The 14,167-nt window shown below is 39.7% G+C and overlaps 1 protein-coding gene across 2 annotated transcripts in view; it reads left to right on the top strand.

Moving 5' to 3' along the window:
* mgll (monoglyceride lipase) overlaps nt 1-13,024 on the top strand; it is a 37,481-nt gene extending 24,457 nt beyond the window's left edge. For both annotated transcript variants that reach the window (XM_028583990.1, XM_028583989.1), the window contains 4 exons: nt 2,818-2,928; nt 3,471-3,560; nt 5,256-5,471; nt 7,563-13,024. In XM_028583990.1, the coding sequence (XP_028439791.1) occupies nt 2,818-2,928; nt 3,471-3,560; nt 5,256-5,471; nt 7,563-7,679 (534 nt within the window). In that variant the 3' untranslated portion in view covers nt 7,680-13,024. The remainder of the gene's footprint in view (nt 1-2,817; nt 2,929-3,470; nt 3,561-5,255; nt 5,472-7,562) is intronic.
* Nucleotides 13,025-14,167: the final 1,143 nt, after the last annotated feature.

Here is a 14,167-nt window from a genome sequence, read left to right as displayed (position 1 = left end):
TTTTAAAAGTAATGCAAGCTGATGTGAATAATTAGTTTATCATTTCTCAGAGAAGAATCACAGTTCTCACAAAAGATCTAAACATGGACGAGGGAACACACATGTGAAATGATTAAAACTGACAAAATAAATGTGTCTGAAAGACCATACTGACTATTTCACAGTTTTCTCTGCATCTTATTTGTTTAAGCAGTAATTCATGAATTGGAGCAGTTTGTTGGTGTTGTATAAGCTCATGGGAATGCTGACAAATGCCTTCAGCTCTGGCTCCTTCTCACTCTTCCCCATTTCTCTCCTCCATTAGTGTTTTCTTGCCATGGTTCATTTGTCCTACATTCTTAGTGCCAGAGTTTTATGTAATGTTTTGTCACTGTTTAGGGCCTTCAGTGTTCCTTGTTCAGCTTGTTAGCCCTCCTTCTCTCTCTGTATCTATTACTCATTTAGTTTCTTCTTATGCTAAACCATATTTCACTTTTTTGTTTTAGATCATGCTATTTTTCTGTGTGTAACCTCGTCACTCTCCCATTCTGTCCTGTTTATCATGTTGACTTTTTACTAATTAGTTTGATCTTGTTTAATGAAGAGAGTTGAATCCAAATTACTGGACTTTTTATTGAACATAACATCTTCATTTCTGACTGTTATGTGGAAACTGAATACATCAGACCTGGCAATGTCAGTATGCTGGCTGTATAGTCCATATTATGTTAGTTTGTTAGCTCCTCAGGGAAGTCACTGTCAGCAGACAGACATACAATACAAGTATTCATCCTCTCCACCAAAGTTCAGAGAGAGAAAGTGTAAGGAGGCCTCTAATCAGCTTCTTAAAGAGCTTCTCTGTTCTCTCTCTCTCTCTCTCTCTTTCTCTTTCTCTTTCTTTCTATCTATCTATCTATCATTGGAGCCCACTGGACAAAATGTGCAGTGTGTAAGGACATGACCCAGAATGGGCAATTGTACCAAATTACATTGAGTCATCTTGTTATATTTAAACAGAATCAGATGTATTGAACTGACATTTTGGGCAGTTTAAATATTACAATTTCTCTGTGAGTGTGTGTCCTGGTGTTGTTTACACATGGATATTTCAGTATAAGCTTGTCTTTGAGTATTTGTTGGAATGTGTGTGTGTGTGTCTAAAGGAGAAACAAGTGATGGAGCTGTAGCAAAGCCTCCTTCTCTAACTCTGTGTCTGTTTGTGTGGGCATATGCAGTGACTGTGAGTGAGCACTTGTGAGATTTTCTGGTGGGAAATGTTTTGTTTTTGGTGCCTCTTTTTGTGAAGTGAGCCTGTCATTGGCCCCAGCCTGATGAATATTCACACAAGTGACAAAGAACGCTCACAAACAAAGTTGAAGCCAATTAGTCTCCAACGAGAGAGACAGAGACAGGGCAAGGGACAGAGACAGAGACAGATTCACAAATGCAGAAACACTGTGCTCATGTGTATGTGTGTCTGCCTGTGTTCACCCGCACAGACACTTGCACATTGCATACGAGAAGAGAACCCACGACAAAGTGAACCATGGCAAATTGATTTGAGTCTAGGCTGCCACAGAGCTGCTAATTATCATGGCCCTACATCACCGGATTTAAATCACAGTCCCAAATGTCAGCCTGGGTTCCAAGGTGTGACCTTGCGCTGCTGTTAGCTGCAGCTACACAGTGCACGTTGTGTGCTAAGAGCCGTGGGTTCACATTCACATTTCTCTCCCAGTCTGTTTATAGCTTTAGCAACAAAAGAGCAGGGAGGAAATTCACGCCCATCTAAACAAAAGGGTTGTTTTATGTTCTTTTTGACCTCTGAGGAGTTTTCCCACTGCTCCTCACATCAGAACCTCTCACTGACTTTGATAAGACACTCCTTGTCAGCTGTTACAGGCTCTCATATCATCTTCCCCTGAAACATGTTCTGTCTACTATTTTTAACTATTCAAGTTGCTTTAGTTTGTTTAAACTTTAAAACTCTACCTCTTGCCCGTAGCTATTTTTTTTTTTATATAATTTATTTTCTTGGTAATTCTTCATCATCATCATCATCATCAGTCTGTCTGACTGGAATGCTTTATTCCTCACCATTTACTTTTTTTACCTTTTGAAGATCTCGAATGTCAAACATATTCTACCATTGCCCTCATTTCAAGCTGCTATGTCTGTCAGATAAATTCCTATTGTGTAATATTGTAATGCTATCATTAACAAAAATATATTTTATTTAAATTAAAACTATTTAAATGAACTTGAAGGCTGCCTGCAATACTGATTCACACAACAACCAATCAAAATGCTGATATCAGGTCACAGTTGGTATTACCAGGACCAGCTGATACTTACTATGGTCACATGACAGCACAAACAACAATGAACACCAAACTGTTTGTGACATGGATCCACTGAAATGAAATCTCCATGATCGAATATTTTCTAGATTTGTGGATTGACACATACATCTTGAGTTCTGTTTATTGAAACATAAATAAGTTACAGGTCAGTTGAATAATATTTACTGTTGTCTACCCTGCAGCAGTGTTTAGTTGGAAATGTTTGCACAAACCTCATGCAACCAACATAACCAAGTTGTCAGCATAAGGTTCTCCACACCATACTTTATGTTTAATAGCTTTAAAATTAAAATCTTATGTGTATGTTATGTTATTATTGCATATATTGTATAGATTGCTTGACGTACGTTTTTGTATCAATTTGTATAAATTAAGTGCTACAAGAAATAAGAGATTTTGCATCCCATTGTTAGAGAAATAAACACCTGGTTCATCTGCATATATAAATATATATTCTGTGCTTTTTCTCACTCAGGGTGGTGCTATCTCCATCCTGACGGCCTGCGAGAGGCCCAGTGATTTTGCTGGAGTGGTTCTGATAGCTCCGATGGTCCAGATGAACCCGGACTCGGCCACACCGTTCAAGGTGCCACACAATCACTTTTCCTCTTTATTTTCCACTAATCTTTCCTTCATAAGTGAGTCACACTATTCAGTCAAGTACTCAGTCAGTTAACCCAGAAGTCATTCATTAGTCTTACTCCACTCAGCCCTGCTCTGGGTACTGACTGTAATACTGACACCTTTTATTTTGTGTATTTCAAGGGCAAGAATCAGTGTAGGTGCCCTTATTGAATCACAGATACAAGTTTGTCCAATTGTCAAGGCCAACACTGAAAGAAAATCTGCATGGGAGGAGAAGAGACTTGTTTTTCAAATGATTAGCCTGTTTTAACAAAAAGAAATGTGAACTCTGCACTAATATAAACATACAAGAGAAACACACTGCATGCAAACAGGGGAATTCTACAGCATATACTCCAAATGTTCACAACTGTATCTCTTTGTAACACAAGTCAGATGGCGAGAAAAAACAATAGAGAGAGATAGAATTCATTCATCAGGGAGGTGTTGATGTGTGAAAATAAACTGACAGGCTCTGGGTGTTTTGTTTTTCGCTGTTTGCAGGTTTTTCTGGCGAAGGTTCTGAACCACATGGTGCCCAGCCTCACTCTGGGCTCCATCGATTCCAAATGGATCTCACGGGACAAGAAGCAGGTGAGAGACACATGTTGGTGTGGGTTTGGGTGGGGGAGCTGTATTGTTATCTGTGATTGAAATGTCTGGTATGGGCCTAGCAGAAAGTAGAATGTACAAGGTCTCAAGGGAGACATTTGCATGTATGGGAAGTCATGCACCAGGAAAGCCCAGCCCACAGTACATAATATGAATCCTTTCCGAATAGCAATTAGTCTTATCTAGCCAAGTTTGTTTGTGTGGAATACCATGGGTTGGTTGTATTGTGTTTGTTATTATAAAAACAGGTGCATGTACTGTGTCACCTACAGGACAAGTATACAAAATTGCTTGGTGTGTATTTGGTTGAGTGTGTGTGTGTATTTTCAATGAACAACAGAAAGGACAAAACCACACATGCAGGCACGTCTGCACACCTCTATTTGCACGTATTTGTGCCTGTGGACGTGTTCTGTGGTTTTGGGGTTTGGGTACTGTTGGGGTTGTGTGTGTACATCCTACTTGTGTCTGTAAGTATTGACATACCAAAGCTCTAGTAACAATAGAATCCCACACCCTGCTACTTGTGCTTCGTGCAGTCTATTGGAGGAAGTAAACTTTAAATAAATAAAGATTTTTTTCACATGAGATAGTCAAAATAAAACTAGATATATACACGACACAAGGGGTGAATGGGAGTCTGGCCGTTGATACTTACTGTATGGTGTAGGTTTTTGGATTTCACCCATTCGTATCACCACCGCAACACTAGATGGATGTATCATACATGATTGGGACGCATAGTGCCATAATTACAAGCAACACGCAAATATGGCCTGATACAATAACAATAAATCATTAACATTTTTACAAGGAACTTCTAAGCCTTCCATCTATATATTAACTGTTGCTTTACCTTTTCACTGTGAGATAAAGTGGGGAACTATCAGTCCAGCAAAACAAGTTGATGATTTGTACTATGGAATGTATTCCTTTTTGTGATATGATTTGATCTCAGTTCTGAAGAAAGTCTTTTCCCCTTTAAGAATGTGTTTCTGAGTATTCCTCAGTACCTGTTTCAGTACTTCCTCTGAGCTGCTGAACAGGTTGTGTTGTGTCACATCTCAGCTTACAGTCATTTATTATTCAAAGAAGCTGCGCATGTGTCCTGAGAGAACCTGCTTCTGTTAGAGTGGGCCATCAGCTGTGTTCACTATAAAATGAACAGAATGTGTTGAATGTAAGAAAAACAGGGTGTGTCCTCTGCTATACAACTCTGATTTAAACACAATCTACCTTCTGTGTCTCTCCCTTCCTCTGACTCTTATTTTTCTTTCCATAAAAGCCCTCCTTTCATTTATTAATGATCCTTACTCCAATTTGCCAACTTTCATGGTTTTCCCATTTCTTCTCATGGCCCTCTTTTCTCCAATGGAGGCACTTATTCACATGGCTTTCTTCCATATGTGAATTTGTATTGGGCTTGTTGAATATAGATGCGTAATACAACCATCCACCATCATCCTTACACTTACACTTTAAATGTCTAACAAAAAATGTAGCTTCTCTGGTTACATTAAGAGATAAATGACAAATCAGAATCAGCCCTGCATCGCAGGGAGATATGTGATAAACTTGAGCATCGTCCACTTTGCCCCATAACTTTTTCCTCTCTCTCTCTCTCTCTCTCTCTCTCTCTCTCTCTCTCTCTCTCTCTCTCTCTCTCTCTCTTGCCAGGTGGAGGCGTATGACGCTGATGAGCTGAACTTCCACGGTGGCATGCGGGTGTCGTTCGGCATGCAGCTGATGGGGGCGGCGGCGCGCATCGAGAGGGAGATCCCATCCATCAGCTGGCCCTTCCTGCTCCTGCACGGCGACAACGACAAGCTCTGCGACATCAGAGGCTCCAAGATGATGTACGAGAACGCTCCAAACTCAGACAAGAAAATCAAGGTGGGGATGGGTTGTTCACAGTAAACATCACGTAAATGATTTTGAAAAACGTGTTTATTAGTTTATTTGAAATGATTTTTTTGTCAGTGGGACTGCCTGGTCATATAAGGTTAAAAAAATGGAATAATCACATTGACACAAACTTGAATCCATTTGTTCTTACTGTTCCTTTTTTTTAAACTCAATTTGTGACACACAATATCAAAACATTAGGGAATAATGTATGACACCACTGCCTTCTGACATTTCAAAAAGACACTTGTGTTGGCTGTATGAGAGGTTGCTACAGTTTGAGGGCAACAAAGTTTATGCTTTTGTGGCTGACTGATACATAAAGTGCAACTTCAGGAAGTGTTTACTGTTGCCTTTGATACATGGGAACCCAGTTTGTTTATTTGTTTCGTTTATTTCACACGTCATCATTGTATCATTAAACACAATTTCAGAAGGTACGATGATCATATGTAGGCCGTGTGAAATGGGGAACCCCAAATAAGCTACTAAAAGCTTTTCGGAGGGGGCTAGTTCAGTATACTCAGCTTATGGGCAGAAGGTTTGTGCCTAAAAGAAGCTGTGTTGGCAGTAAAAGTTTTCGGATACGTAAGTTTTAATCATTAAAGTGCATCAATTAATGAAACCTTTCAGCTAAAACTTTTACTCAGCCTTCTCACACACACAACTACAGCTGGCTCCAGCAAGGGGCATTCACTGACAGACAGACAGACAGACAGACAGACAGACAGACAGACAGACAGACAGACAGACAGACAGACAGACAGACAGACAGACAGACTGGAGGCTGTTTGACCTTTATAGATTCTTCCTCTTTGACCTTTATAGATTCTTCCTCTTTGCAGAAGGGTGTGTATCTCTGTGTATCTCTGAAGAAGGAAGTTCACACACTTATACACATAGCTAATCGCATGAGGAACAAAAAATATAACTGAAATGAGAAGCAGAATTGAAAAGAGACAAACCAGTTCCTGCATTTGTTTGTTTTCTATTGAATTAGGGCGGTTCATGAGCTGCAGGGAATCCTTTATCACATGTCTTATCAAAGAAATGATTGGTATACCAAATGTCCCAACATTTCCATGTAGGTTTACCTAAGCATGATGGATGTGTCTCAACTTTGACCCCTAACTGAATTTGGACTGCAGTTAATTTAAAAGACGATGGAGACTGACATTTTATTTGGTGTTCTTCAAATGACTTAGATTTCAAATAATAATAACCATTTCTGAGCTCAAATAAACCAGTTCTGAATAGCTTCCTTGTTGTGTGGATCCTAGGGCTGCTCTATTATGGGGAAAAAAAATCATAATCACAATTATTTTGGTCAACAATGAAATCACGATTATTTAACACGATTACGCATTGACTTTTGGAAAAAAAAATGACATTTATTGAACTTAACAAAAACAGTGAAACAGTTAGTGATAACAGCTTGAAATGTGAAATTTCCCTTAATACTTTTCCCGTTTGAACTTTTTTTTTCATTCAGAACACAAGACAAAATATTGCAAAACAAAATGTTCAAAATAATAGTTTTTTTTTTATTACATTGTTTGTCGGAATTGCAATCAGGTCGATTAATTGCAGAGCCCTAGTGGATCCCATTTCCCTAGTCTACATCCACGACGTTCCACTTCCGGGATTGCTCCGTTGCCGCTGGAAATTCCGCCGGATTTCACTCTTTTTTTCGGCCGGATGTCCGTTACCTTCCGCTTCTTTTGTGTTGTTGGAGGACTATGGTTAACTGCTCCTCATATCTCTGCAGGGTAAATCCAGACAGCTAGCTAGATTATCTGTCCAATCTGAGTTTTCTGTTGCACGACTAAAACAACCTTTGAACATACACGTTTCACCAAAACAAGTTCCTTCCAAAGGCTATTTTGCAGCGGCACCGTGGCTCTGCTCAGTGCTTAGCGCCAACCAAGATGATTGTGATTGGTTTACAGAAATGCCAATAAACCAGAGCACGTTTTTTTCTGTGTGGACTAGCCAGACCCTCCTCCGCAGCGCTGTGGCGGAAGGTCTGGCAAAGCGAGACTAGCATCTCTTTGACTCTCTATCATTGCTCCTGTTCAGGTCTACGAGGGAGGCTACCACGCCCTTCACCATGACCTCCCAGAGGTGGCCGAGTCGGTGCTGAAGGAGGTGACCAGCTGGATCACAGAGCGCCTCCCCGCTACGACATCACCATAAACGCACCGCTCCTAGAAAAGTGACTTTGACAACCCATTCAGCGCTCCAAGGCAACTGCCAACCTAGTCCCAAGAGGCCTGCTTATTTTCCAGTAGTCCGTCGGGCATAACACTACTACTACTACTACACTCTCCGGTCTGGGAAATACATTTTCTCGGTGTAAAAAGTTTACTGACGTTATCCTCCAGGCACATGCTGTACGAAAAAGAAAATTTCCACATCCTCTGTGCATCTATCAGTCAGCCCAAGTTACACTGATTTAAATTGGATGATGGGGTCAGAAACTACTTCTTATTGGAGAAACTCAGCAGCAGTGAGTGCATTAGACCTCACTGAGGTGCAGCTCAAGTTAAGTAAAGTTTAAGCTTTAGTATCCTGGGGTTTGAAGTGCAATAATTAAGTTTCCTCCTCCTCATTTATACACACAAGCCAGATGTTTTTAAGAAGTAATGACACGTGTAATATAATATGAATCCACACAGGCACATTTGCTCATCCACCCTCAAAAGACACGGCAGAGGTCAGGATCAGCTGGAGCACAGCACATCTGGAGCTGCTGTGGTTTCAGTGCAGGGTGAATACTCAATAGCTAGGTCCTCACACTGCTTCACTATCTTCACGGTGTCAGCAGTTATGTAACACCAGTGGACACAGTACAGGTTTTCTGTAAGACAGTTTTGTTAGTGCTTGCTTAGAAGCAGTCTTCCGATTTGGTGGTTTTAAAAATGACCTAAAATACCATTGTTGACACTTCTAGAATCACTCAGAAACTTAAACTTAAACTTTTCTTTGGCCCAAAGACAGATGCTTGGCACTGATACATTACATATGAAGATTGGTGTCATCCATCCATTTAAATCTATTCCTAATATATTCATTTGGCATGTTGTTTTAAGTGAATTGTAAAATGGATCCTGGTAAAATATTTCAAGTCTTGTATATTTTGACCTCCTATAAAGTGAGGATTTCCAGCCAAATGATTATTTCCCCCACCACCTCCATTGATTGATCAAGTTACCAATGTGACAAATTCACTGTCCATTTAAAGTACTATACTTCTTTCTGTGAGCCAGTTAAGAGTGTAGGGACATGAAGAGGAGGCAGATTAACCAGGTGAAGTTGCTCTCTCTCTCTGCAGGTGGGAAATAGAGGAAAAGAGCAAAGTTCAAAAGGTCCCCCCATGTGACCTTTGACCTTTAAGGTCACAGTTGATTTCAGGTCATTCTCTGCAGTTAGAAATTCATTAAGCTCAGAATGCAGACGAGGGCCCAGCTGGAAAACGAAAGGGACCCATCACTTGGTTACTGTTAACAAAAGACTAGATTTCCTCTTTTCACTCAGCATCTGTCATTTGGTGGGTACTTTTATCGAAATCACCTTTAAGTGATATGAATGTATGCATTTCTTGCGTGGGTGGCCACAGTGGGAATCCAATCCTCTCAGGACAGTGCTGCAGTCATACTTCTATGGAAAAGCAGGATAATCTCTAGAATACATTCCAGACAATGTGAGAAGGAAAGTGATATCACTGAGAATAAAATTTCTGGCTTCAAAAACACAATTGAAGATTGTACCTAAACCCCAACAAATCTAGTATATAGTCCTTGGAAATTATAGAGAAATTAGCTTTCTACAATGAAAAACTCTCTTTGTAGAATTTAAGACTTTGAAGCAGCTTTTATATGCTCATGTCGGAAAAAGAACTTATAGCAAATGCAGTTGTTTTTTTAAACAAATAACTAAAATTCAAATAATCCAAGTGTGGTTTAGGTTTTTTAATCCTCTAAATCCCATTTACAGTACAGTACAAGGGGTAAAGCAGTCAAGCTAACATTTCCCCTTTCCTTTTCTATGTTCCCAAAGTATAAACCTGTTACTTCTTAAAGTGTTTGCAGCAGTGTGCAGTACTTCAAGTCAGCCCTGGCTTCAAATAGGTTTTCAAAGAAACCATAGCAATAATGTCACAATAGCCTATATTTTTGAAAGCCGTTAATTATAAGCTATACAGACCATTTTATATTGTCAGGTAGACTGTAATTAGCAGGTATTGCAACGCCCGCTAAGCTTTTCCCACCTATTCAGCAAGCATGACAAAGTTTCAGCAGAGTCAAGAGTTTGGTAACACTTTACTTGACGGTATCAACATAATCGAGACACGTCATAACTATGACATGACACTGTCATGAACGTGTCATGAACGTGTCATAAACGTTATAAACAAGTCATAAACGTTTATGATTACCTACGATACCCTCAAGTCAAGTGTTACCAAGAGTTTTAAAGTTGCACGTGATCATCCATCCGCAACATCAACCATTGAAAGGGAGCAAACATTTTGTTTGTTGACTTCAGACCTCATGCATGTTCTGTAGATAATACAGCTTTTGCAGTTCATAGAAGGAGACACATCTGTGTCCCTCTGGCTTTTTAGGAGTTTTCTTTATCACCCATTGTTCAAAGAGACTCATGCAGAGAGTGTAGAGGAAGCACAGTGTTGTGTCCACGGTGACCGTTACTCAAGTGTAACCGTGGCAGCAGGCCGGCGGCAAGGTAGATTTTTTTGAAATTCCATTTTACATGTGTAGTTACCACGGTGATCACTACAAGAATAATGGAATGAGATGAGTTTCTGGCGTCATGCCTGCTCTGTCTCTTTTTCTTTCTAACTTTCCATTTTCTCCCTCTGTCTCTCCCTGTCACACCTAATAGATATATAGTCACACCCCACCGTGTCACAACCACTTTTTTTTCTTCTTGTTGTTGCTGTGGTGACCAGCACTCTTTGTTCTGTCCATCACCGAGCCCCTTGTTCTACTGCTGATTATTACATCTCGTAATGTCAGCCACCCACACTGTTCCTAGTGGGCAGTTGTCAGAACTGCAACAGGTTGCGTGACATTTGTCTTTTTTTTTTTTTTTTTTTTACAGCTGGCTTTAAACCCATCAAATTACTTCAGGGACGCATCAACTTAACATTTCTAAGTCTGTATGCGAGAGTGTGACCTATTTGTTGCCCGCTAACATGCCCTGCAGACACTTTCCAGCTCTGTGTTTTGCTATTTTTCATCTTTATTTTCTCTGATGTTTGCAAACCGTTCTCTGATCTTGGTATTGAAACAACGGAGTTGCATTGGAAAATGAGAGATTAATGAATTGAAATCAGCGGGAAAAAGAAGGCAAGGCGAGCTTATATTGCATATTTCTTTTTTATGCAAATCAAAGTGCTTAGCAGAATGGGTAAAATGCATTAAATACAAAATAAATCATAAGATGCTAAAAAAAAAGAAAAAAGGGATAGAAAAAAGTAAATTAACAGAAGTGAGTTGAGGATGCAAGTGCATCCTCTTCTCCGTTTTCTCAGGCATCAGAAGACATTTTGCCAGACCGAATATCATGTTGCACTGCCATGGGTGCAGACATTCAATGAGATGTAATGTATTCATTGGTCCCAGTGGGAGTCAGCCCCTTAACTTCAACCCCATATCAGAAGCACTTCAAACACAATCTCCTCCTGATTGAGCTGCAGCAGGCCCAGCACACACAACAGCTGCACAGCCCCAGTTGTATTCAGACTGGTAATAGCTCCCCTGCTGCACAATGGATTCAGACTTGCAGGATCCTATGTAACAGCACATTTAAAAAGCTCTACCTGTCAGACTACACAAGTGCATATACTGAGATGGAGATGGAGTGAGAGGAGAAGAGAGAGAAAAAGAGAGAAGAGAAGCGGTCAGTAACCATGGCAGCACGTTTTTTTTTTTTTTTTCTTTTTCTCACCGAAATCACCCAGTAACAAATGTGTATTTTTTAATGGTGCAGGATGTAAAGCAGACGTTGATGAGCTTTCAGACCTGGTTGTCCATTATGCTGCTCTCACGATTCCCTTTTGTGTAAGCATCGAGATATGAGAGCAAACAAGTACCGTCAGCAGCTCACAGTGAATAATAAGAGCTGCACACGCTCACTGAATTCAAATCAGGCTGGTCTGCTGTTTGTACTTAAAACACACTATATCCATTTTTTGCAAAGAATTAATTATTTGGAATTTTAAGGCCAAAATATGTTTTTTATTTTTTTATTTTTGCCCCATCTATCACTTGTCTTGATTCAAAAGTGATGGATGAAAGTCTATAAGTGAATTTAAGGAGGAATCCTTTCCCCTAGATTTCATTTTTATTCATCTGTCCTAAAGGTGTGTAACCCCTGACCCTTTGTACTTCTAGCCTCCCCTGTGCATGCCGATATTGTTTTCTACTGGCATCTATACTTATACAAGCATGATGCAGGTTTGCCATACTGTGAGATAGCCATGTACAGACACATTGCTCTGTTGATATGTTATAATCCACAAGACTGTTAATATCTTTTCTATTCAGGACAGATGTTCTATGTTATGTAAGGGATAGAAAATAACAAAGGCAGGGAAACCGCTGAGTCTGATTGGTCTACAGCTTTTCTGACAAAGCGAAATTCAATTGGCCGGCCAGTTTGTGAATGGGGCTGTTGTTTTTTTTGTCTCGACTTTATGACTGTCTTAGAAAAGAGCTGTTATATATGGTGGAGGACTAAGGGGCACAGGCCAGTCTTTCTGTCATATGAGATTAAAGTGCACTGGAAAGATTCAGTGCACAGTTTGTGTGAATGAAGTCGAGCATCAGGGCTCAAGTAGACAGCAAGAATTGAAGAGGTCTTCTCCAAAATGCTTTAAATGCATAAAAAAAATAGGTTCTATCTTAAGTTCATCATCACCATGTCTGTAAAATACAGATCCAGGTTGTCATAATTTCCTTCCCTGGGACTTAAGTTATATACAGTAAAAATGTGACATTGAAAATGCAGATATCGTTTTCAAATGATTGACATTGCATTTTGGAACAAAACCCTAATTCAAGTCTTGCTTGTTTTATCAACAATGTTGATTAATTTGATGTATTTGTAGTGGCCAGACTGCTCGATTACTGAACATAATTGTAATACACTGTATAGTAGCATAGGATTGTTAACAACGCTTGATGAAAATACGAAAATGTATTTTACAAATCTTTTAATTATCTTGCCGAATGTATTTATAGGAATTAATTTTATGTATAGGCTACCATATATTGATTACATGTCATGACAAGGCACTTTTTATACCATAAACCGGTCATATTATGTACTTTTTACTGTTGATGCTCAACTACATGAAGCTCCATAATACTTTTTGAGATGGAAACTGTTTCTGATATGATTTTGCATATAGAGTATTTTACTACTGTGTGTTGAAGTCAGCATTGTGTTGAAAAACAAACTAAAGTCGTTGTGCAGTTTGTCACAGAACTATAAATGTTTAAACCATCTAATAATAGAATGTTTTTGTTAAGATCTTAACAACAGGGTGTTATTGCTACAGGTTCGGGGAAATCTTGTACTTCTTTCCCAAATTTGCCTTTCAGAAACTTAACTCTCACTTTACTGTAATCTTGAGGTATCTCCTCTTTAAAAAATGTAAAATGAAATGGACACGAGTTAGAGACTTAATGTAGCTCTCTGCATTCATAAAACCATCTGTTACATCTCAGATCAAAGACAATTTGGTCAAATCATGTTTGAGTACTAAATTGCAGGTATCAGAGATTTTTATGGGAACACTATTTTTAAATTGTGGTCAAGTGTTGTTTGTGCCTTTTATTACTATGAAGATTGTGTATCGGAGCGTGTTTTTGTGTGTGTGTGTGTGTGTGTGTGTGTTTTGATATAAACTTAGCACAAAAAAGTAAGGACATTTTTGTTTGGTAGATCATTTCTCTGTGGTAACAATGCTTTTTGGCAATAAATCTTATACCTTTTGGAAAGCTTGTTTAGTTCCCTTTCAAATGGTGCCCCATTTGTAAGGAATGAGCAAAAGCGCTGAGTATGTGGGTTGCGCCCATGACAAATTTGCCAAATCTTCTCTGCCAATGCCAAACAGCTTATTCTGCCATTGACTCATTTGGTGTTTGGTGGACTGGATGATTGAAGTTTGAAGAAACAAGACATATTGGCAATTTAACGATTTATTCATTTCACAAACATGAGCCTCAGTAGTATGTGGAAGAACCATACACAACCACAACCGCCTAGTACCTCCTCCTCATGCTGGTGACCAGCCTGGTCACACATTGCTGTGGGATGGCATCCCATTCTTCAACCAGCATTTGTCGCAAGTCAGCCAACGTGGTTATGTTGGTCACTCTGGCACGAACGGCACGCCCAAACTGATCCCACAAGTGTTCAATGGGGTTGAGGTCAGGACTGCTGGTTGAAGATTTGGATGCCATCGCACAGCAGTGTGTGACCAGGCTGGTGACCAGCATGAGGAGGAGGTGCCAGGCTGTTGTGGCTGTGTATGGTTCTTCCACACGCTACTGAGGCTCCTGTTTGTGAAATGAATAAATTGTTCAATTGCCAATATGTCTTGTTTCTTCAAACTTCAATCATCCAATCCACCAAACACCAAACGAGTCAAT

Source organism: Perca flavescens, chromosome 7, assembly GCF_004354835.1.
Source record: "Perca flavescens isolate YP-PL-M2 chromosome 7, PFLA_1.0, whole genome shotgun sequence".
In the NCBI taxonomy this organism is placed as follows: Eukaryota; Metazoa; Chordata; class Actinopteri; order Perciformes; family Percidae; genus Perca; species Perca flavescens.
Note: the sequence above shows the minus strand (reverse complement) of the source record. Positions and strands in the feature narration are given on the sequence as shown.